Source organism: Natator depressus, chromosome 8 (assembly GCF_965152275.1).
Source record: "Natator depressus isolate rNatDep1 chromosome 8, rNatDep2.hap1, whole genome shotgun sequence".
Classification (NCBI taxonomy): Eukaryota; Metazoa; Chordata; order Testudines; family Cheloniidae; genus Natator; species Natator depressus.
The window spans coordinates 2,030,883-2,056,013 of record NC_134241.1 but is presented as its reverse complement, the minus strand read 5'-3'; the positions used below and the strand labels follow the sequence as shown (position 1 = coordinate 2,056,013).

At 45.9% G+C, this 25,131-nt stretch overlaps 1 protein-coding gene across 2 annotated transcripts; it reads right to left on the bottom strand.

Moving 5' to 3' along the window:
- Positions 1 to 657: 657 nt before the first annotated feature.
- On the bottom strand, positions 658 to 22,518 carry LOC141992704 (ovoinhibitor-like). 2 transcript variants are annotated; one of them, XM_074962037.1, is made up of 15 exons: positions 22,492 to 22,518; positions 15,465 to 15,819; positions 14,824 to 14,843; positions 13,619 to 13,755; positions 10,573 to 10,633; positions 9,079 to 9,215; positions 8,254 to 8,314; positions 6,681 to 6,802; positions 6,119 to 6,179; positions 4,671 to 4,807; positions 4,097 to 4,157; positions 2,695 to 2,831; positions 2,138 to 2,198; positions 1,301 to 1,416; positions 658 to 852 (listed from the first exon to the last, which is right to left on the bottom strand). In XM_074962037.1, the coding sequence occupies exons 2-15, from the start codon at positions 15,508 to 15,510 to the stop codon at positions 807 to 809; spliced, it is 1,203 nt and encodes a 400-aa protein (XP_074818138.1). In that variant the 5' UTR covers positions 15,511 to 15,819; positions 22,492 to 22,518; the 3' UTR covers positions 658 to 806. The 2 variants fall into 2 exon arrangements, with proteins under 2 accessions (XP_074818138.1, XP_074818139.1); XM_074962038.1 differs by lacking the exon at positions 22,492 to 22,518 and having other exon boundaries at positions 15,465 to 15,856.
- Positions 22,519 to 25,131: the final 2,613 nt, after the last annotated feature.

Sequence of the window (25,131 nt, the reverse complement as noted above, 5' to 3'; positions counted from 1 at the left end):
CTGGTAGTGCTCAGCTCGGGAGTTGATCTTTTTGTGTTTCCCCATAGGTGCAACTCACACACACACACATATATATATACACACACATGCAGGTGTGCAGATCATCCAACCATATTATTGTATTGCTCTGTACCTCGGGGGAACACCCTACACCCCCATGTTCATCTTCATAAAATGATTGTGTGGTATCCAATGCAAAGTTTGTCATGTTGGGTGTCTTCGGAAGGCTCATAATGCACTGAGCATGGTTGTTATAGGGAGGTTATAGTAATTGTTACAGGAATGTTATAGTAAGGTTATAGGTTATAATTTCATGTATATAGCTATGAGGCTGAACACAGGGAAGATGTCAGATGTCTGCATGAGCTCACTACAGTATTGTGATCCTGTTACCTTTGTAGCTTGAGGTTAAATTCCATGTAAAATCATGAGACAATGTATTTGATGTGGCTACATTTTCCGGCTATCCCTATGACACTGATGGAAGGAAGTGGCTGCCTCTCTGGAAGTTACATCCTAGAGGGAGTAGAACGTCAAACAAACAATCCGTTTCTAGCACAGACTCACACTTTCTGTTCTCTCTGGCATCGTCACTCAACAACCCGGAAAGAAATGTGGTATGTGACACGGCGATAAAACAGGCCAAAGAAATGCTGGTGAGTTTTGTTTTATTGAACAAGAAACTCAGGAGAAATCAAGAGCCCCCAGGATGCTGGCTGTGCTGAGGATGGGTCTTTATGAAGGCTCTGCCAATGGGAAGTGAAGCAAAGGAGGGCTTTCTCTCAGGGCTCAGCACCTCTGAGGATTCAACATTCTCCAAAATGGCTCAAGGTGAGAGTCCCATTGCTTTCCCTGGAGGGGAAGAGAGAGAGAACTGGATCAGAGATGGAGCACGCAGGATGCTAATATAGGTCTCTTCATTCGAGTAGCGCTGGAAGTCTCTGATAGGGTCTTAGCACAGCATGGCAGACCATTCAAACTAATAGAATCTCAACAGCTATTTCCATCCATGCTTAGCATTCAAAGAAAAGTGAAAGATTTCGCTCCTTCATCAGGAACAAGAAGCGTTTGTGAAATATTTTTCATGACATACTGAAACTCTAGGCCAAATAGGTAAAACTCATTGCAGGTCTGCAGTTCGTGACATCTGGAGATCTGCTTCCGTCAAAATCAACATGACCACATACATAAGGAAACAGGCAAATGTGAAGTACGGGAACTTTACTCATGCCTCTTACAGAGAGAGAGATTGATTAATCACTTTAATTATTTAGAAGAAGAGATTTAGTTCTGTACGTACGCGACTGCATTGCAGAATAGACATTTGTTGCCGTAGGTTTTGTCATCAGAGCCGCAATGGGGTATGTTCTCCCGCGTGCAGCTGGGGCTGGGTGTAACGTAATCACTGCAGTCAACCTGCACGCAGAAGAGGAACAGCATGTTTGTAAAGCACGTAGCAACAAATGGGGCTTTGGGTGCTACAGCAATAATAATCTATTCCTGCACTAAAAAAATTCACTTCGCCATCTAAGAATCTGATAACTGACTTATCCACTCGCCTCCTCCTGCTGGGAGGAGTTACTATAAAGATAAAGCTTGTTTTCCCACTTTGACCTAAGCAACATCTGCTGACCACATGTACGAGGGTAGCAGCAGGGGTTTAGAATGCCCTCTACACAGGGCGCCCTGCTTGTGATCAGAACATATGGGACTTCCCAACTTGCCCAGTGTATTGTCTTGGAAAATCCCAGTATCCAAAGAGGTCACTGTACTGATATATACAGGGGTCCTGTGTCTCCCCTTCCCATGGTCCTAAATCAGGCTGCTCGGAGCTTAGCCTGATACTGTGAGAAGAGATGCTATGGGGAAGTTCACATTTCTGCAGCACTGGGCATTGCTGCTGCTGAGCTCATATCCCATTCCTCTCCTCTCTCCCCTCCTTTCCCCTGATCTCAGTGCGGTTTATGGATAATGGCCATTTCGTGTAGCTAGCTGAAATTCATCCCTGGGAAGAAGACCCACACGAGGGAAATGCGGATAGTGCCTGAACCATCTCTCACTGAAGTCAAGGGGAGCCTTTCCAATGCCATCCATGGAAGTAGGATCTGGTCCTTCTTTTGCATCTGGTGTCACTTACCATTGCAGTTTCCTGTTTGCATTTCCCATGGTGTTTCTTGGTAACACTGGTTCCATGTTCCCTGGAAGAGGGAGACACTGAAGTTAGGAGCTTAGGCTCATCCTGTTACACCATAGCTGCTGATAAAAATGACACAAACTCACATATACTGTCTGGAATTCAGAAACTATCTCAGTCAGATGCCTTATCACCTGTGACAAGGCAGGATAAGCATCTCTTACCAGTATATTCTTATCTGTTACTAGACATGTGACGTCTCCTTACAGTGTATCATTTGAATAACATGCCGGCCCATTCTTTCCTCTGCTCAATCACCACTCAGCCCCCCATTGAACTCTGGGGGTGGTAGTCTGTGTCCTCCATGATAGCCCAACTGAGCACGTGCAAGGGGCGGGGGAGGAAACTCAGAATAGACTGGAGAGGCAAAGAAGAGGACCGGGGCTAAGAGATCTGCAGAAAGAGGTCTATGAAGAAATTCTGGTTTTTATTAAGGCTGGTATCCGGAGCTCCGCCCACTGTGAGTAACTCAGAAGGAATGTTCTCTGCACAGTACTTACGAGTTATGGGCACACAGCCTGCATTCGTTGGGGTAAGTGACGCCATCTGTGCCGCAGACCTCAGCCAGGATAAGTGGGCAGGCTGTCAGAACTTTGCCAGCCTCAGTAGTTCCTCGGGGGTACTTACTACAATCCACCTGTAACAGCAATGTCAAGCAATCACCGTGGTGCCCACGAGTCACCTCCCCATTCTGAGCCTCCAGCTTTTGTAGCTTCTGCTGAATGACAGACTAGGGTTATACTTTGAACTTCTTCTTCCATTGAGTGTGGTGTGAGTAGTTCTATCCCCTTCTCTCATGCTGGAGAGTAAGGAGTGCCCAGGTGGGAGAAAGGATCATTCACTCAGTCTAGGCCCTGTTGAACTTAAATGGGAATCAGAAGTGCAGCTTTAAACCAAAGCCTCAAAAATCTAATGAGTTTTCATTTATGATCCATTTTCCAGAGGGTTAAATGAGGCTAAGAAATTGGTTCAGCCCATTAAAACAGGGAGAGAGAAATATGCTACCCGATCTTGTTTCATTCTGTAAAATATGAAAAACCCTCAGGCGAGAGCCTCAGCTAGTGTAAATTGATGGAGCTCTGTGCACTTCAGTGGGAGTCAGTTTAGCCCTTTGTTGTAATATTTTCATAGTTTCTCCGACAAGGTGCCTGCCTGTTGCTCTGTGTATCTCATACCATCTAAGCACAGATTGTACCAGGAAAAAAAAATGCCATCCATCTGCCTGTATCGAAATGGCATATCTGAATCCCAGGGTTTTGCTCCTTCAAATATAAAGCACTGGGGTTGTTTTGTTTCTTGATGGCCAAACTATTGCTGTGTTTAGAGCTGGTCAGCCTATACAAAATAAATCAATCCAATCATTTTTTTTTTTATTATTAGTGGTCATGTTCATCCAATGATTTCTGTATTTGTTCATTCCCCCTGCATGTAGGATGCCCTGACAGTGATCAGAACACAGGGGCTTTTTCACCTGCCCAGTTTATTTTCTTGGAAATCCCAGTATCGAAGGAGAGGAATGCACTAATCTATACAGGGGACTTGTGTCTCCCCTTGCTGTAGTCCTAAAACTGGCCACTCAGTGCTTCACCTGGTACTGTGAGAAGACTGCTATGGGAATGGGATATCTGTTCATATTTCCAGAGCACAGGATCATCTCAAAGCCCATTCCTCTTGTATCCCTCTTTCTTTCTTCTGACAGTACGCTGATGTATATAGATAATGGCCATTTCATGTAGTTAGGGTGAATTCACCCCCTTGCAGAAGATCCCTACAAACTCTAGGCACCACTTGAATCCATGAGTATTGTGTCTGAGCCATCTCTCGCTGAGGTTAGGAGGTGTCTTTCCACTGACATTACTGGGAGTTGGGTTTGGCCCTTGTTTTGCATCAGGTTACACTTACCGGCACAACTTCCTGTTTGCATTTCCCATCGTGCTTTTTGCTAACATTGGTCCCATGTTCTCTGGAAGAGAAGAGACTGGAATTAGGGAGCTCAGTGGGTAACTCTCCCTGCTACACTCAGGGCAGTGGTAGAATGAACCAATCTCCCATATACTGTGGTGGGGGGAGGTTACAGGTGGCATCTGATTGAATTAGTTTATCTCCTTCTACAAGGCAGTACCAGCAACACTGAGTCCAGTATAATCCTATTCTTTACCAGATATGTGACGTCTCTTTCTATTGTATCATTTGGAGTAACATTCTGGCCCTTTCTTTTCTTTGTTCAATCATCACTTAGCCCCCTGCTGCATTCGGGGGGCGAGGGGGGGGCGTCATTTGGCCGTTCCATGTTTCCCCAGTGAGCCAATGCAGGGTCAGGAGAGAAAACTCAAGGCAGATTAAATGGGTAAAGAAGTAGGGTCAAGGGCTAAGAGACCTCCAGAAACAGGCTAGGAAAGATATTTATAAAGGCTGTTTTCAGGAGCTTGGCCCTTTGTTAATCACTCAGAAGTAATGCTCTCTGTACAGTACTTACAGGTTATGGGCACACATCTCGCATTCATTGGCATAAGTGACCCCATCTGTGGCACACACTGGGTCCAGGATCCTGGGACAGACTAGCAGCACTTTGCCATCGTCCGTAGTAGTCCTGCGGTGTGAAGTACACTCAGGCTGGGAAAGTAACACAGCAAGAGAATTGTTGCATCCTTCGATCTATGAAATGGTGCCCCATGAGTCACCCCCCGTGTCTCCAGCCTTTCTGGTGTTTATCACAGGAGAAATTAGGGTTATGTTTAAAACTTATTGTTCCACAGGAAAAAGGGCTACTCAGTGCTACTGCAGTTTTCTCTCATGCTGGAGGGGAAGGAATGCACAATTGGGAGGAAGGCTTCTTCACTCAGACCTGTATTCTGTGGGACACACCCATAGGTATTACAAGTGGTGCATTTAGTCAGAGCCTCAGAACTCAAAATCTAATGAGATTTCAGTTATGATCCAGTGTCCAGAGAGAGAAATGATAAGAATTTGTTTCAGTTCATGCAGAACATCCAGAAAGAAATATGCTGCCAGATTTGTTGTATTTGTATGATATAAGAAAACCTGGGACAGATTCTCAGCTGCTGTAAATTGACCTAGCTCTGTTGATGGCAGTGATAGTTGATTTAGATACTTGATTTACAACAGAGGAGTATATGGCTCTTTGGTGGTAATTTTCATGCTTTCTCCAGTGTGGTGTCTGCACGTTACTCTATGTACCTCATATGGTCTAAGCACAGATAGTAACAAAAAAAGAGAAAAGACAGAAATTCCTTCATTCTGACTGTATGGAAATGGAGTGCCTGAATCCCAGGTTTTACTCTTTCGATTATCTAGAACTGTGGTTGTTTTTGCTTCTTGGTGGCCCAAACAATTCCCTCAGGTTTAGAGCTTGTCAAATAGGTAAAAAAAAATAATGATTTGTTCTGATTGTTGCTCAAAAACAAGAGCGGATGTTTTGACTCCTCCTGCACACAGACTGCCCTGCCTGGTGTCACAACACAGGGGTTTTTACTACCTGCCCAACTCATTAGCTCAGAAAATCCCAGTATCCACCAAGGTGAATATAAACCAGGGGTCTTGTGTGTCCTCTCCTCAGTCCCAAAGCCTGCTGTTAACACGTCGCCTGACACTGGGAGAAGAGATTGTTGTGTGAATAGGGTTTGTTTCACAGTTCTGCAGCACTAGGGCCTCTATGCTCCTTGTCTCAGATCCAGTTCGCCTTCGGTCTCCCTTTTTATATTGCAGCATATGGATAATGGCCATTTGGCGTTGTTAGGGTGAAACTGATCCCTAGATACTAGGGCAGCACGTGGTCTACGCATTGCCTACATCCATGCATACAGTATGTGAGCCTTCCCTCACTGAAGTAAATAGGTTGGAGTCGCTCCATTGCTATGAATAGAAGGAGGTTCGGCCACTTACTGTGCAACAGGTTTCACTTACCGCAGCTGTTTTCTCTTTGCACCTGCCGTCGTGCTTTTTGCCAACACTGGTCTGGTGTTCCCTGGAAGAGGGAAAGACTGGCGTGAGGGAGCTCAGTGAAGTACTCTTCCTGTCACCCTCCAGGCACTGGTAAAATGAACCAAACTCCCATAGATTGGATGGGATCCAGGAAGTGTCTGAGTTAGATTATCACCGGCTACAGGGCAGTAGCTACATCTCTGACTAGTGTAATGCTATTGGTTAGCAGATATGTGACACCTCCTTACAGTGTATCATTTGGAATAATATTCTGGCCCATTCTTTCCTGAATGGCCAAGCACCAGTCATCCCACTACTGAATTCTGGGGGTTGTGCTCTGGCTCTTCCATGATAGCCCCACTGAGCACAGACAGGACAAGGGGAGGAAACTCAGAGTACCCTGGATGGGCAGAGAGGAGGGTCCCTGTATAAGGGAATTATAGAAACACGTCTATGGAGAAATGAGGATATTTATACAGGCCGCAATCAGGAGCTCTGCCCATTGTTAATTACTCAGAAAGAATGGGTGATGTACAGTACTTACGAGTTATGGGCACACAGCATACAATCACTGGGGTAAGTGATGCCATCTGTGCCACAGACCTCAGCCAGGATCCTTGGGCAGGATATCAGGACTGTGTCGCGGTGGTACTCACTACAATTAAGCTGTAAAAATAACACATCAATAGTACCAGTGTGGCCTTTGTTATAAGAAATAGTGCCCATGAGTAATCTCCCCACTCTGGGCCTCCAGGCCTCAGAGCATCTCCCACAATACAAACTAGGGTTAAATGTTAAATTTATTCTTCTATTGAAAACCGGGTGAGTGGGTTCTAGGTGTTTTCTCTCATGCTGGAGAGCAAGGATCATTCCCTCAGACTCATATTCTCTGGGAGGCACTCACGGTATATTGAACGTAAGTGAGCTGTAGCTCACGAAAGCTTATGCTCAGATAAATTGGTTAGTCTCTAAGGTGCCACAAGTCCTCCTTTTCTTTTTGCGAATACAGACTAACATGGCTGTTACTCTGAAACCTAGGTATTAGAAGTGGATCCTTAAACCAATGTCCCAACACTCAAAATCTAAGGAGTTGTCATTTATGATCCAGTCTCCAGAGGGTTAAATGAGGCTAAGAATTTGTATCAATGCCAGCCAAACATGCAGAGACAAATAGGTTTCCAGATCTTGCTCTTCCAATCTGCACCATATAGAAACCCTCAGGCCAGCTCCTCTGCATGTGTAAATCTAAGTAGGTCTATGGATATCGTTGGAAATCGATTCACCCCAGCTGTCCCCTCTGTGTTATTTGTTCATGTTTTCTCCAACAAAGAGTCTGGCTGTTGCTCTGTGAACCACACACGGTCTAAGCACAGACTGTGTCAAGTAAGAGAAAAAATGAAATTCCATCCCTCTGACTAGGAAATTGGAAGAGCTGAATCCCAGGGTTTTATTCTTTCAGGTAGATGGCATGGGGGTCATTTTACTTCTTGATGGCCCTGACTAATCCCTTTGGTTTAGAGATGGACAAATACATAAAAGATATGTGAATCCAATGATTTGGAATGATTATTGCTGCTATTCATTAAATTATTTTTATGGTTATGGACCAACAGCTGGGGTGTTTGGAATCCCGCTGCACACAGGGTGCCCTGCCTGGGAGCAGAAATCGGGGTGTTTTCCAACCTTCTCAGTGTACGATCTTGGAAAATCCCAGTATCCAAAGAGGTCAATGCATTGATATATACAGGGGTCTTGTGTCTCCCCTTCCCATGGTCCTAAATCAGGCTGCTCAGTGCTTAGCCTGCTATTATGAGAAGAGACTTCTATGGGAACAGGTGTTATGTGCACAATTCTGCAGCACTGGGATATTTCTGCTACTTGTCTCATATGTTACTCCTCTTCTATCTCCTTTTGTTACGAGGTAATACTGTAGTATATGGAGAATGGCCATTTTGTGTATTTAGGATGAAATTCATCCCTGTGTATAAGGCAAGACACACCCCATGAGTCCATTCATACAATGCCTGAACCAGCTCTCATTGAAGTCAACAGGATTCTGTCCATTGACATCAATGGGAGTAGGAGCTGGCTGTAATTTTGCTTCAGGTTACACTTACCAGGCCGATTTCATGTTTGCATTCTCCATCATGTTTTTTGTTAATGTTTTCCCCATGTTCTCTGGAAGAGGGAGAAACTGGAGTTAGGGAGCTCGGTGAGTAACTGTACCTGTTACACTCAAGAGCCAGTAAAATGGTGCAATCTCACATATATTGTATGGGATACAGGCAGTGTCTTACTGAGTTAATTTATCACCTTCTATGAGGCAGTATGAGTGTCAACAACTTGTATCTTCCCATAAGTTACCAGACATGTGACTTCTCCTTATAGTGTATGATACAGTCTTCACTAAAAGGGTTAATTGTGACCAGATGCTTCACAATCAATGTAAACGAAAAGAGGGAAAGAACACGCCAGAATAGGGACAGCCCAGAATATTTATATAAGTTAGATGTATTCATGTTGGCAGGGCTGATGAAATTCAGTAAGGAACTAACTGAAGCAGTCTCTGAACCATTACTGATTACTGTCAAGAACTCATGGTGGAGGGCCAAGGTCCCAGAGGACTGAGAAGAGGAAACAGAGTGCCTATCTTTACAAATGGAAAGAAAGAGGACCTGGGGAATTATAGACCAGTTAGTCTAGCTTTGTAGCCTGCCTCTTCCATGATATCCTGGTGGGATATATGGTGGGAACGGGGGTTAGTGGGAGTAGTGGGAAGCAGAGGAGAAAAATCAGAGTACATTGGAGGGGCAAAGAATGGGACTGGGGCTAAAAGGCCTACAGAAATAGGCCTATGAAGAAATGATGGTGTCTATAAAGGCTGTTCTCAGGAGCTCTGCCCAGGAAGTACTCCGAAGGAACGTTCTGTGTAAAGTACTCACAGGTTATGGGCACACAGCATACATTCATTCGGGTAAGTGACGCCATCTGTGCCACAGACCTCAGCCAGGATCCTTGGGCAGCCTATCAGAACTTTGCCATCCTCAGCTTTAATCCTGGGGTACTGACCACAATCAAGCTGTAAAAGCAACACAGAAATCGCGCCGGTGCGGCTGCTGTTGTATGAAATAGTGCTTCAGAGCGACTCCCCCACCCGGGGCCTTCAGCCTCTGTCCCTTCAGCCACCAGATGCACAAGGGCCCTGTTTTAAACATATTCTTCCCTTGGCAATGGGGGGAGTCGTTCTGCAGGAATTTACTCGTGTTCTCTCGTGCTGGAGGGGAAGGAAGTCGTGGATGGGAGGAAGAATCAGTTCCTCAGACTTGCAGGGCTGCGCAGAGGTTTTTGTAGGCCAGGGGCAAAATGTGAAACTGAGGCCCCCACCCTTCCAAAAAATGACCACGGGGGGAAGAGCATGGAGAGTGAGTCCACCCACGCTCACTCCGCAGGAGTGGCTCCAGTCCTGTGGCTCTGGGCCTGGCTCAGGGGTCTCAGCACTGCTTTGGTCTGGCCCAGCCATCACTCCAGCATGATAGAGGGGCAGCTGGGCCAAACCTGGGCAGCACCGTAAGCCCTTGAGCCATGTGGCAAAGCCACACAGTTTGGGACCTTCTCAAATGGGGGACTCAAGGCAAAGTGCCCCTTTGGCCTCCCCCTTTCAGCAGTCCTGCAGACGTGTATTCTTTGTGAGGCATCCATGCCCTGTTGAAACTAACTAGGTATTGCAAAGGGAACATTAACCAATGCCTCAAAATCAAAATCTTTTAATTTCTGATCCAGTCTCCGGAGAGTTAAATGATGCTAAGAATTTGTTTCAGCCCATGCCAAACGTGTAGAAAGAAATATTCTACCAGATCTTGTTGTTTTATTCTATAAATTATATAAAAAACCCCTCAGGCTAGATCCTCAGCAGCTCTAATTAGATGTATTTCTATTAACTGCAGTTGAATGGGTGCTGTGCCTAGGATCAGAACATGGGGTGGTTGCAACCTGCCCAGTGTATTATCAAGGAAAATCCCAGTATCCATGAGATGAATGCACTGAAATATACAGGGGTCTTGTGTGTCTCCTTCCCATAGTCCTGAAACTGGCCACTCAGCGCTTAGCCTGATACTCTGAGAAGAGGCTGCTATGGGAAAGGAATTTATGTGGACGTTCCCAGAGAACGGGGGCATTTTTGCTCCTTGTCTCAAACCCTACTCCTTTTCTAGCCCTCTTTCTTTCTTCTGACACTGTAGCATAGAATATAGATAATGGCCATTTCGTGTCGTTGGACTGAAATTCAGTCCTTTGCAGAAGGCCAGTACAAAGTCTATGCTCCATTTAGTCTAGGCATGTGGTGTCTGACCCATCTCTCACTGACATCAAGAGGAGTCTTTCTGTTGACATCAGTGGGATTAGAATTTGGCCCTTCTTGTGCATCAGGTTTCACTTACCGGCACAATTTCCTGTTCACATTTTCCATCATGTTTTTTTGTAACGTTTTTCTGATGTTCGCTGGAAGAAGGAGAGATGGGAGTTAGGGAGATCAGTGAGTGACTCTCCCTGTAACCCTGAAGATGCTGGTAAAATTAACCAAACTCACACATACTGTGTGGGATACAGGAGGTGCCTGACTGAGTCAGCTGATCACATTTTAGCATCACTGATTAGCATAATCCTATTGGTTATCAGACAAGTGATGTCTCCTTGTGGTGTATCGTCTGGAAAAACACTCTGGTCCATTCTTTCCTCTGTTCAGTCACCACTGAGCCCCCTGCTACAATTGGGGACTGTAGTCTGGCTCTTCTAGGATAGCTCAGCTAAGCACATATAGGGGCCTGGAGAGGAAAATCAGGGTGGACTATAGGGGCAAAGAGGAGGGCAAGGGGTTTAGTGACCTACAGAAATAGGCCTAAGAGGAAATGATGGTATTTTAAAGGCTGTTCTCAGTGGCTCTGCCTATTGTTAAATGCTCGGAAGGAATGTTGTCTGAGAGAAGTGACGCCATCTGTGCCGCAGACCTCAGCCAGGATCCTAGGGCAGCGCATCAGGACTTTGCCATCCTCATCAACAGTCCTGGGGTGCTGACTGCAATCAGACTGTAACAGGAACACAGCGACAGTACCGGTGCAGCCTTTGTTACCCAAACAGTGCTTCTGGCCAGCCTCCCCGCACTGCACTTCCAGCCTTTGTTCTCGTGTACCCTTATGCTTCCCTTGGAAATGGGGCGAGGCAGTTCTGCCGGAGCTTTCTCTCGTGTTGGAGAGGCAGAAATGCACACGTGGGAGGAAGGATCACTCACTCAGACTCCTGTTCTGTGTGAGGTTCCCAAGCCCTGTTAAGTCTAACATGGTACTAGGAGTGGATCCTTAAACCAAAGCCTCAATATCAAAATCTAGGAAGTTATTTATTATGGCTCACAGTTAAATGAGGCTCCAGATGGTTAAATGAGGCTGAGAATTTGTTGTGGCCCATGCAAAACGTTTAGAACCTGGCTTCCGGATCTCGTCGTTTCTTCCTGTGTGTAAAATATAAAAAACCTGACCCTCTAGTCTCAGCTCCTGTAATTACACAGGCCTCTACGATATCGCTGGAGGTCAATTTACACTAGCTGAAGATATGCCCCCTCAGTTATTGTTGCATAGTTTCTCCAGGGTTGCGCCTTCTGTATCCCACACAGGCTAAGCACAGAGTGTATCAGGGAAACTGAAGATGGAATTTGATCAGGCTGACTGGGTAGAAATGAAGCATCTGGATCCCAGGGCTTTACCTTCTCCAGCATATGGCCCTGGGGTAGTTTTGTTTCTTGATGCCCAAACTATTCGCATTGGTTTAGAGCTAGTCAAATATGCAAAAAAATAAATTCACCAAATAACATGTCTGCTTATGGCTCATATTCATGAAATTATTTCTGAGTTTGGGGAGAGAAGTAAGGGTATTTTGAATGCCCTGCCTGTGATCAGAAAATGGGGTGTTTTCCAGCCTTCCCAATGTATGATCTTGGAAAATCCCAGTATCAAAAGAAGTCAATGCACTGATATATACAGGAGTCTTGTGTCTTCCCTTCCTATAGCCCTAAATCAGGCTGTTTGGTGCTTCTCCTGTTACTGTGAGAAGAGACAGCTATGGGAACAGGAATTGTGTGCACAATTCTGCAGCACTGGGATATTTCTGCTTCTTGTCTCAGGCCCTATTCCTCTTCTCTTGTCCTTTCTTATGACGTTAGAGTGTAATAGATGGAAAATGGCCATTTTGTTTATTTAGGTTGAAGATCACCCCTATGAAAAAGGACAGTACATGGTCTAGGTACCACTTAGGGCCATCTATTTAGTGCCCAAACCATCTCTCACTGACTGAGGGCAAAAGGAGTCTTTCTGTTGACATTACTGGGAGTAGGATCTAGCCTCTACTATACATCAGATTACACTTACCAGCACAATTTTCTGTTGACATTTTCCATCATACTTTTTGCTAACATTGGTCCCATGCTCACTGGAAGAGGGAGATTGGGGTTAAGGAGCTCAGTAAGTAACTCTCCACATTACAGTCAAGGTGCTGGTAAAACAAACCAGATTCACATGTACTGTGTGGGATACAGGAGGTGTCTATTGGAGTTAATTTATCACCTTCCATGGGGCAGTATCAGCATCGCTGGCTAGCACAGTTCTAGAGACAAGGTGGGGAGGGGGGCAATATCTTTTATTGGAACAACGTCTGTTGGTGAGAGAGGCAAGCTTTCGCACTACACTGAGCTGCTCTTCAGGTCTGCAGAAGAAGAAGCTCTCTGTGTAAGCTCAAAAGCTCGTCTCTCTCACCAGAGAAGTTGGTCCAATAGACAATATGACCTCACACACCTTGTCTCTCTAATGTCCTGGGACCGACACAGTTACAACAACACCACACCGTATCATTCTTTTAGTTACCAGACATGTGACATCTCCTTATACTGTATCATTTAGCATAACACCATGGCCCATTCTTTCTTCTGCTCCGTCAGCACACAGCTCCCTTGGGATGCTGTAGTCTGGCTCTTCCATGATCCCTCAGCTAAGCACATATAGGGGGAAGGAGAGGAAACTCAGGGTACTCTAGCAGGGCATAAAAAATAGGGACAGGGCCTAAGAGACTTACAGGAACAGGTCTGAAGAAATGATGGTATTTCTAAAGGCTGTCATCAGATGCTCTGTTCATTGTTAGGTTTCAGAGTAGCAGCCATGTTAGTCTGTATCCGCAAAAAGAAAAGGAGGACTTGTGGCATCTTAGAGACTAACAAATTTATTTGAGCATAAGCTTTCGTGAGCTACAGCTCACTTCATCGGATGCATTCAGTGGAAAATCTCCCCACTGTATTTTCCACTGAATGCATCCGATGAAGTGAGCTGTAGCTCACAAAAGCTTATGCTCAAATAAATTTGTTAGTCTCTAAGATGCCACAAGTCCTCCTTTTCTTTTTGTTCATTGTTAGTTACTTGGAAGGAACGTTCTCTGTGCAGTACTTACGAATTGTGTGCGCACAGTCCACATTCGCTGGGGTAAGTGACGCCATCCGTGCCACAGACTTCAGCCAGGATAAATGGGCAGGCTGTCAGTACTTTGCCATCCTCAGCAGTACCCCGGGGGTACTTACTACAGTCTACCTGTAACAGCAATGTCAAGCAATAGAAGTGGTGCAGCCATTTAAGTATGAAATAGTGCCCATGAGTAATCTCCCCACTCTGTGCCTCCAGCCTTTTTAGCTTCTGCCATAAGGCAAAGTAGGGCTATATTTTAACCTAATTCTTCCATCCATGAGTCTGTTCTGCAGTAGCTTTCTCTCATGCTGGAGGAAGGAATGCACAGCTGGACAAAGAATCATTCACTCAGACCTGTATTCTGTGGGAAGCAACCATGCCCTACTGAAACTAAGGAGTTATTGCAAATGGAGCCTTAAACTGAAGCTGCAAAATCTAATGAATTTTTGAAATGCTTTCCAGAGGGTTAAATGAGGCTAGAAATTTGTTTCAGTGCATGCAACATGTGCAGAGAGAGAGATGCTACCAAATCTTATTGTTCCAATGTGTGCAATATTAAAAAACAAACAAACCCTTAGGCCAGATTCCCTGCAGGTGTAAATTGATGTGGCTGTACTAACATCAAGAGACATCAATTTACTAAAGATCTAGTCCCTCATTGTGATTTTTTCATAGTTTCTCCAATGCTGTGGCTACATGTTGTTTTGAGTACCTCACAAGGTCTAAGCAGAGGTTGTATTAGGTAAAATAATAAATATAATAATAAAATTCCATCAGTCTGACTGTTTGGAAACAGAATATCTGAATCTCAAGGTTTTACTCTTCCAGATATAAAACCCCGGGGTAACTACGCAGCTTGATGAGCCACCCAACTATTCTCACTGTTACAGAGCTGGTCAAATATATATCGCACTTCTTCCACTAAATTATATGTCTATTGTTTATATTCATCACATTGTTTATTTAACATATCATTCAGTTCTGGAATTCTCTGGGGATGACAAAAATATTTGTTGAAATTATCTGATAAAAAGACAATAATCCCCCAATAATGTCTTTGGTGACCATTATACAAACAGCCGCAGGTTGCAGTGTTTTTCATTCACTCGGCCACAGTGTGGTCACCAACCATTTATCTTAGGTCAGAGATCTGGAGAAAGTGACAGAGAATAAATAGAAAGATCTGCCACTCACCTCACTGCCCAGGGCAACAGCTGAAAGAAAATCACAGAGAGAATCATAAAACAAAGCCAAATAATTGACAGGAACAGGTTTTAAGTGTGCGAATCTCTTTTGTGGAATAATTCCATGCGGTTTCTAACCGAGTGACTGTCAGTGAACAGATTGTTAAACTAAACAAACCATGTGTGAAATTTGGTACCATGCTGGTAATTGAGGATAAGGTATCTTATTTTTAATGTAACACGGTGTTTTGTTGGGATTTTCTTTTCTTTTTTACAGGCTGTGTTTTGTGATCCAAATGGAGATCTACAGGATATCACTGAAAATATACTTCAGTATAAATAGTTGATGTCTTAACAGCTGATTGTGCCCTTGTATCAGGCCCTTATACATTTAATGTCCTTCACTGTGCCCACAACTTAATTACGGGTGTGAAACTGAACCTGCAGTTATTTCTATTCACAAAACTGAGGGTGCAGAAATAGTTCGCCCATTTAAGACTGTATGGATATTAGGCCCTGGAGATCAAGTCTTTTCAGTGCCATCTTTTGAAGAGAAAAAGCTCTTCTAAGAATGAGACTATTTTCCACTTTGAAGACACCTTAATATTTTTGAAGCTGGCTAGGACTCTCAGTATGGCAAGAATTACTCACCTGAAAAGCACCATGTTGCTAGAGTAAGAAGCACAAAAACACCCATTTTCCTGGTGGAGAGGAGGTGGTGGTTTAATGTGTGTCAAATCTGTTAGTGCTCAGCTGAGGCGATGCTCTCTTAGTGCTCCCCACCGATGATGATCATGTACCATGTGTATGTTTATATCTACATGTATATACACTCATGCAAGAGACCAGCCTATCCAACTTGATTACGAAACAGCCCTCCAATTCTGTCACTGGGACAGTAGGCCTGCCAATATTTACTGAGGTCTTGACTTCGAGCTAATGATTCACTTTTACTAGCTAATTGATTTTGGCTCGTCCTTTGATTAGTCGTTTGAGACAGGTTTTCCTGTATCAGGAAAAAAAAAGAAAAGAAAATAGAACGTAAGAGGTGTCAGTGAGTAGCCTTGAACATTAAGAGAAAGCTGCGATTATTCCACAGAGAAGAATGAAGTCTTTGTTTGTGGTGCAAACTCTGGTTGTGGTGACCCGATGGGCTGGTGGTCTAGGGGGAAAGCATGGGGAAGGGGGAGTGGTTGTGGCTATTTGTTCTCACATCTTTTCTGAGATAAGACCCCAGCTCTGCATGTTAGACATCATCAAAGTCCAGACCCGAAGAAGAGCTCGAAAGCGTGTCTCTCTCACCAGCATAAGTGGGTCCAGTAAGGTCCAGCATAAGTGGGTCCAGTGGGTCCCCCACCTTGTACTCAACTGCTCGGCTTTGGAGAACCAATGCGCAAACTGAGACTCTCATGGCATGTAGTGCAGATAGTCATAGAATTTAGGCTGGAAGGGACCACCGGATCGCTTGTTTGACTCCTGTACAGCACAGGCCACCCACACCACCCAGCCCCCACACCCTAAACCCAACAGCCGACATGAGCCCAAAGCGTTACGGCCAACAGGAGATTCGACTGTTATGTACCACAGGAAAAGAACAGGAGGGACTGAGGTGCCCCAGTGCCCGAGGCTCCCGCAATGGCCAGGAAATGTTGAAGGGAGAAATAGCAGATAACCCTGGGAGTCATAAGCCCTCGGAGGATGGTGAAGCACTGGAATGCGTTCCAGGTGGTGGAATCTCCTTCCTTAGAGGTTTTTAAGGCCCGGCTTGACAAAGCCCTGGCTGGGATGACTTAGTTGGGGACTGGTCCTGCTTTGAGCAGGGGGTTGGACTAGATGACCTTCTGAAGTCCCTTCCAACCCTGATATTCTACGATTCTACTGTCATATGGTAGTAGCCCTGAATAGGTAGATTTATTACAAATCTTTGCTACTGGACTAGCAATTTCATGTGTCAGTTCTTTCAGCATTCTGGGATGGACGTTATCTGGTTCCTGTGATTTGAGCGCATTAAGCTCTTTTCGTTTTTCTTCCACCTCAGATGTGGTAATTTCCATTTCTAGACACTCCTTTCCATCAGCCGTCCTGCCTTCATGCACATGTTCCATATTATCATCCTCATTGAAAACCAAGGCAAAATATTCATTTCGTTTTTGGGCCAGACCCATATTATCTTTAATCTCCTTTCCATCCACACTGCAGAGCAGCCCAACCTCATTCTTCATCACTCTCTTTTTATTTATAAAACTAAAAAAAACCCTTATTATTTATTTTAATTTCCCTGGCAAGAGCTAATTCAGCTTGACTTTTAGCACTTCTCACTTTATTCCTACATTTGCTAAGCTCCATGATGTCTCTTTCTTAGCTGATCAACCCCTTTTTCCCATTCCCTACACGCTCTCTGCTTACTCCTACTATAAATTTGTTAGTCTCTAAGGTGCCACAAGTACTCCTTTTCTTTTAACCTTTTTGGGGCAGTGATTCATCCAACTGGGGCTGCAGTCTTTCCCTACATGTTTTTTCTCCCTTGCCTGGGTTGCAAATTTCAAATCGTTTTTGGATTGTTGATCTGCTAGAAGGAAGGGGCTCTTGAAAACTTTATTGATGTGGTCTGTAGAAACCAACGAGAGACGCTGGGCTCAACTGAAACTCAGCCAAAGGCTACAGAAATGTCCCCATCTCCATATCAGTCAGGAGAGATTATTTACAGACCAAGCCAGAGTTAAAATATAGCAAGTCAGCATATTCTGCCAAGATAGCTCGAGTGTAAATTGCAATGAAGTTGTATAAACAAAGGGAATATTTGTATTAGGAGGCAGCTATACAGGAAAGTCCAGCAGGCACCTGGTTGGTACGGATAACCCAGAACATGGCTCACCAGCCACAGACATAAGTTATCAAGGTCTTATTTCTTGATCCCTACCATGCCTAGAGGCCTGGCCCATGTAACACTCCCTGTGCTAAAGGAGCCTGAGAAATTGGAACAGACACGGTGCTAAACTACCCCGAGTGACTTGGGTCACTCTCTAATAAACCTCACTGCGGCGGGCAGAAGGGGAGGGAATAGCCGTGTTCTCTGAGAAATCCCTTCAGCCGTAAACAGGTCAGTTGCACCCTAGAGCTTGTTGAGAAGAGGTAGCTCTTTTCTTCCAGTGGGTTGATGGACAGGCTCCCTCCTCCAGTTTCCCCTCAGGCCATCCCTCCACACAATGACTACCGCCATGCTGAGAGCTTCAAGGTGTCACAGGGTAGCTGGCTCTTTCAGGGGAGCTGGGCTCAGCGACCTCCCAGCTGAGACTGAGCAGCTAGGGATCAGGAGTGATAAAATGCAGCAAGTGGCCTGGATGGGGTGGGGACGGCTACAGGAAGCAGGCTGGCTCCTTTGGCGGGCGAACTCCCAGGCAAGTGTCTGGAGCAGGCCTGGGAGAAGAGCTGCCAGGAGCAGGGCCACTCTGCCAGGAAGGCCCCGGGTCAGCAGGTGTGTGGGGATCAGTGATCACTCAGTGCTTAAGGTGCATGCAAGGGCTGCACTTCATTCTCTGTCCACTTCCTGCTGATGGCGATAACACCACCATGAGCCACAGAGCCCCGCCAAGATGCTGTGCGGGGAAGCTCAGCCCTTAAAGGCACAGCGCCACATACCGCCACGGGCAAAGAGCCCAGTTTGTGGCTGACTCTTAGGCAAGTGGCCTGTACAGAGGAAACCTTCAGGGAATGGTTGGCCCCTGCCGAACACCCTGGCTTATGGGGAAGGGACGATTGTTGTGCTGAATTTGTATTATTTGGAGGAAATAAAGCTGAAGCCCTGAGAAACAAGACCTGTACCACACTCTGGGCATGGTACCAATCGCTCCTGGGCTGGGAGACAGATGCATGAAGTATGCACCTAGCAAAATGTGTTCATCTCTCTTTCTCTCCAGGTAGCAGGGACTTGACTTCGTTTTTCTTTCAATGTGCTGTGACCGGGGGAGGGTTGGTGGAAGTAGAAGTGGGTTATTCCCTTTGCTCTAAAGGCCAAAGGACTTGAGGGTCGGCATTTTTTATTGGGCACAATCAACACTGTACTGATTTCAGACGAAAACGGAATCCCTGCCTGAAGGAACTTGCAGCCTAGAGCAAGGGAGAAGGTTTGCCAGAGAAATTGTGAGTGGTGTTAATCATTCAGTATTTCTTGGGCTGTTATCGCTGCTGTGTGGGTGTTTTGTGTGCTCACGTTTCGTCTATGGAAAATAGATGGCACAGTAAGTTACAGAAATAATGCAACTCATTCACCTTGGATAGATTAAGGTCATTTTACCTTTCAAGCAGCTGCATATGTTCTTTGCATGTCTCTCTACCTGCAATCCCCCAGGAACCACATGGAAAGAAGTCATGGCATCCCTTGAATTTATTTCATTGAGCAGAATTATAATAACTACAACCACCCCGTGCATGGCACTGGTATTACACACTCTGTTCTCTGGAACCAACGTGCAATCATTCTTCTCAATGAACTGCAAAGAGCCCAGTGAGCCACCGGAGATTGTTATCTCTTCCTTGGAGCTATAACCCAAGACAAGGAATTCTGCTGAATTTAATGAATTGTCAAAGCAAAGAGTCACCAAAGCAATTAAGGGCCTTTGGAGCACAAGATGAGAGGAGAATGTGTACCTACGTGAGGATCTACACAGGAACTTCTACAAAGGAAATTGCTAATGGAAAATGAGCACAAAGATTGGTTTTCCACACTCACTATGATAATGAGCAATTTCCTCTTGTATTGGCTCAAATACATAAATGAATCTGCTCCAGCCATACTTGCCTCCTTTTGTGTGTGCATCCCAGGTGAAAGAGCTAAGTGGGGTAGGTTTCAGAGTAGCAGCCGTGTTAGACTGTATCCGCAAAAAAAACAGGAGGACTTGTGGCACCTTAGAGACTAACCAATTTATTTGAGCATAAGCTTTCGTGAGCTACAGCTCACTACATGCATCCGATGAAGTGAGCTGTAGCTCACGAAAGTTTATACTCAAATAAATTTGTTAGTCTCTAAGGTGCCACGAGTCCTCCTGTTCTTCTTTCTAAGTAGGGTAGACACATAGTCCTTCTGCTGGCCTCTGGGGTGGCTTTCACCATGCATGACCGTCGGGGGCAATCAAGATAGTGAATTCTTTAAGTCAGAAGTGGGAGTCTTTGCTCCCTTCACAAGTAGCAGAATGCAGTGCTAGCCATTACTGTGCCAGGGACCATGGTGGTAGTACAAAATTACAGTGCAGTAAATGACACGCACTTGATGATAATATTTTACTTGTGGTTTACCCCTCGCTCCCCACCCTCCCAATGGCCCAGCCTAGACTCCACTGGCATTTAGGGCAGATGTGCTAGAAGAAAGGGGCTCCTGAAACTTGATTGCTAAGGTCTGTAAAAGGCAATGGAGCAACCTAAAGGAATTGGGGTCAGACAAAATTATGAAATTCAGTCAAGGTTTACAGCAACGTCACATGAACCTTATCTGAGGGGAGAGGTTATTTACCAAGGCCCTGTAAAAGTGGATCAAATGCTGTTCTGCCAGGTGTTTTGGAGATGAATTGCAATGAAGTTCTATAAACAAAGGGGGACACTGCTATCAGGGAAAGCACAATGGGTGCGCGCACCCTACAAAGTGTCCAGAGGGGCACACAGGGTGGAGTTCCCAAGGTGACTGCCTGCAGGCCTGGGGCCTTTAAGACACACCAAGTTAAATGAGCACAGGAGACTGAGTTGCTCTCTGACACAGTGTCATATCCTAACATGATCTGGAAGGCCACCTCCTAGAGGCCCATTATCCTAGAATCATAGTCTATTTCCTGCCATATCCCTACCTGGGTAATTCTAAGACAGAACATCGACTAAGGGCAGACCTTAGCCTCTAGTGTGCAAACTTCCTGGATGCAACCCACACCCAGCAGGGTCCTGGGCCATGAATGGGGCTCACGGGTGCTACTGCAATACAAATAATTGTAATAACATGGCTCTGTTTTCAAAGAATTCATTTGGAGACCAGGGTCTAATCCTACATCCTCAGTTACATCTCTGCAACCTCGTTGAAGTCTGATATTTCTAAGGGCAGACAGCCTCTAGCGTGCGCTGATTAAACAGACTTTGTGTCCTTCTGACAGCATGACTTTCACTGTGGCTTAGCTAAGGTTATAATCATTCACTATGTGACTTTAAAAAATCAGAGAGAAGGAAAACACCAACAGTGTCAGACCTCATTTCCCATCCCCGATCAATGCAGGATTTATCCCTATGGTCTGTGAGCCTGTACTTTGTCCAATTCAAGCTTCATTGACTCAAGCAATGGGTCTGTGACCTCCTCCCATTATTCCATGCACCCAGACTTGGCCCAACAGACAGCCTGAGTGTCCACTGGCCAGGAGTTGGAGGGCTATTCATTCGCATTAAGCAGATGGAATGAATTTTGGCTACCTCATCTTTAAATATGGAGGGCGCAGGCTATTGAGACTAAATGTCCCAGCATGAAGAGATCCAGCTGGAGCTGAGTGGCTTGAGGGCTTGGCTCGAGATATAACATTGCATGCTGGGACTTGTAGTCTCTGTGGGCTGCGTCTCCATGTTAAAGGTGAGGGCAGCCAGAGGATGAACCACTGAATTCTGTAAGCAGCACTTATTTTTCAGAAGTTATTCCCCCAGCCACAGAACTATGTCCTGGGCTGAAACTTGGGTATGTGCCGTGCACTACTCTCCATCCCTCCTCACGCTGTGTACGCGATCGGCGTTTGCAGCATTGGTGTAGCCATGCCGGTCACAGGATATGAGAGGGACAAGGTAGGGTATAAAAGAAATTACCTCCCCTAGCATATCTCTTACACAATGGAGGTCATTGCTTTGACTGCTGAAGATGTTTAGAGAACCCCTCTGGGCATGTTGGGGCTACCGAAGGAATCCCAGTGGCTTGGGTTCTGTTAGAGCCCCCTCATGCCATTGAAATGGGAGCTTGGCGCGTAGCTCCCTTGCGAATCATGGCCCATGGCCCACAGAGGGAGCACCCGGAATGCCCCACTGCACTAAACTGGGACGTTTGCTTTCACAATGACAAGAGCTTGTGTGGCAGCAGGAGACGCACACAGGCCAGTGTCTCGAATGAGGAGAGTGCAGACCCACGCCCTGCTTTGTGCTGCGACTCCTCCTCTTGGACTTTGCTGTGACCGCCGCATCGTGCCGTTTGGGGCTCCATACCTCAGGAACAATTTAGCATCAAGTTTTAATAGCGCTGAGGGCCTGATCCTGCTAGGGACTGAGCAATCCATGTGCAGTACAGAGCACCCTTCAGTTCGGCAAGGAATTATGATTATTTGTTGTACCATATCCCCTAGCAGCCCATGACATATGCCAGGACCCTATTGTGCTAGGCACATTACACCTACACAGCTGACACCCCCGGAAAACCATTCATTTAAACGCACCCCTGCTCTTTTATCCTGTTTTTCTCTCACACACCCATATGTATGAAAGCAGGACCAGCAGGAAAATGTCCAGTCGCTCTACAACCCAAAAGCCCAGGGAAATGCAGCTCACCGGACAATCACAGTAAGAAACAGCTTTCCCGATGCTCGCTGGCATGCACTGTGCACTCTCACGGGAGCACCAGCACAGCCAGAGTCTCCACACGTCCTGCAGCTGGCCGCCTGCCCCGTGTGCTTACCTGCAACGTGAAAGCTAGAGCATGCGAAAGGGACAAACGATGGAACGGTCAAGTGGGGGAGGAAAGGGAAAGAATGTGAAAGAGAACAAGGAGGAGACACTGAGAGAAGAAGGAACAGGATGGAGAAAGGAAACCAGCGGAGGGTGAAATGATAGAGAAACTCTCTTCTGAAGGAGAGGAATTGTGTGTATTTATCTGTGTTGCCAGTGATAAGAGAGAGAGGGCTGAGCTCTACTCGAGCTGATTGAGAAACGCCAATTCTTTTAAAAAATATATATTTCCTTCACATTTTGCTCAGGTTTTCGATGTAAAACCAAAGCGGAAACCCCCCCTTCTGCCAAAGCTTTTAGGTTTTAGTAAAAATGTTCAGTTCCAGATTTTTGGTCTTTGCTGAAAAACTGGAAAGCTACAATGAAACCAGTGTCTTTGAAACTGTTTCATTTTGCTCAAAGAGCCATTTTTCATTGGACCCCAAAAAAAAAAAAAATCCAGCCGGCTCTAATCCCTATTTTCTGGTCCCTTCCCTGGTCTTTATTCTGCAAGTTTCCCCTTCCTCTCAGCTTTTCTTTCTGTCCTTTTCTGCTTTGAGGAGCTGGGACCCTTCACTCCCAAACCGATGCATGTGGGACTTTTCCAGCAGCCCTCTCACTGCAAAGAAAGCAGGGGGATTATGCAGTGGAAAAATGTCTTTAAATAATCTGAGCAGTTCAGCACATTCCGACCTGACCTAGAATTGACCTTAATTCAGATAACGAAACTCTCCAGTAGTTTCTTCTCTTAGGGCTAGGAACTGGATGCCTTGGTCTTGTACAGCTCTTGCAAATGGGGCACTAAGTGAGTCAATTCCCCAGCCTTGCAGCTGGAGACTTCAATGTGAATCCTGATTTCGGGCCAGTGTGATAGGATCTTGGTCTCAGTGGGGTCCCTGGTGGAGATGTGGCCCCATCAGAAGGTCTGGAGGAATGAAATGCAATGTCAGTGTTGTCTTCAGTCAGGGCTGAGGCTAGAATAGCTGGGAGTCCCTCAGGACAGGCTGGAGGTACATGGGCAGAGTTGTAGCAGGAGGAGGGCCTAGGACTGGGGAGTTATTTATATGTATTATTCCCTGTCCTGGCTGCTCCAACAAGGTTGGAGCCAATTAAAAATGTCTCACCTTCTATCTAAAAACTGGCCAGCGGCTGGAGTCCACCAACCCCACAGACCTCATCTCTTCCTGCTGTCCCATCTCCTCCCTTCATTCTAGCACCAGGCCTCTCACTGTCCTGTCACCTTCCACCCATCTTAGCACTGCTGATACGGGAGCTCTTTTCCCCAACAGCTTCTGCCCTATGGAGCAGCCTGCTTGTATCTGTCCAGGTCTCTTCAAATGTCAGTTCAAGGCCTCCCCTCCCCTTCCCCTGCCCCTCTTCATTTCTCAATTATTGGTCTTAGGACGGAGTGCTTGAAGTCATTCCCCATGTGCCTTCACATCACTTCTGCCCTTTACACCTTGCACTGTCTGCTATTCAGCAGTGTCTGCCATTGTGAGAATGGCTGGGGTAGAGTTTGCCAGGACGATGCAAAAAGGAAGCTGTATTTTTCATATTCCAATCAGCTCTTAGATGATGAATCCCCAGTGAGACGGGCTCTGATTCAGCACGCATTGACCGCAGCCAGAAACGTCAGATGGTTGCAATGCCCCTACCTAGCCTGGCTGCCCCAGAGGAGGAGATCCAAAGGCACCCTGGGCCAGCCTGCAACACTGCAGCGAAGCCAGCAGCTGTCTGCTTGCTAGTGCTCTTCATGTTTCTGAATTCCATCCAAAATCAGGGCCTCTCAAACCCATGGCTGGACAAGAAAATAAGCTCCCACAATGGCCAGAGGAGAGACTGCCGGGAGGAGTGGGGGAGCAGTCTGGATTGATTCTGACAGAAGAGTGCTACGGCAACAGTAAAAGAATCATCCTCATAAGATTAACATACACTGCATTTTATAGTGGCCAGTCACCTGCAGATCTCAAAGTGCTTTACAGACACAAGCCAGGGAAGCCTCACAACAGCCCTGTGAGGTAGGAAAGTATTTTATTAATCTCCTTTTTGCAGATGTGGGAAACAGAGTCACAGAGGGGTGAAGTCACTTACCAAAGGCCATGCAACAACTCTGTGCAGAGCCTGGAGCCCCTGACTCCCAATCCCCTGCTGTAACCATTAAACCATGCATCCTCCCTTTTGGCGTGGCATCATCACAGGTTACTTACAGTAACTGGGAGTCCCATGTGTCTATTTATTCTCACCTGGACTCTTCATGTGAACCACCAGAGTAACATCTAGGGGCAAAGTGAGGTCCAACTACCCATCCAGAGAGAGGTCTATCCACTAACCTAATCTGCTACTTCTATGGAGGGTGCAGATCAAGTGCTGATTAAACAAGTCCCTCAAAGGAGGCGTGGTGGAGAAAAGTAACAGGTTTCTGCTGAATTCACTTTATTGAAGCAGCACAACGATATATCGTGATGTGAGGAGAGCAGAGAATGGGACTCCCTGGAGGGACCACAGAATCATAGGAGCTAGAGCTGGGAAAAGACTGACTGGGCCATGTAATGCCATCTCCCTACACCTGACCCAGGGCAGGACTGTCCCCTAGAGAGTGCAGGAGAAGGAC

Bases quoted from the DNA above. Each gene is read 5' to 3' on its own strand.
- LOC141992704 (XM_074962037.1), bottom strand. From the start codon at position 15,510: ATGGGTGTTTTTGTGCTTCTTACTCTAGCAACATGGTGCTTTTCAG. The intron at 8,315-9,078 runs GTGAGTACTTTA...TCCCTCTTCCAG, and splicing joins ATGCTGTGTGCCCATAACCT to AGAACATGGGGAAAACATTA. The intron at 853-1,300 runs GTACGTACAGAA...CTTCCCCTCCAG, and splicing joins CTATTCTGCAATGCAGTCGC to GGAAAGCAATGGGACTCTCA.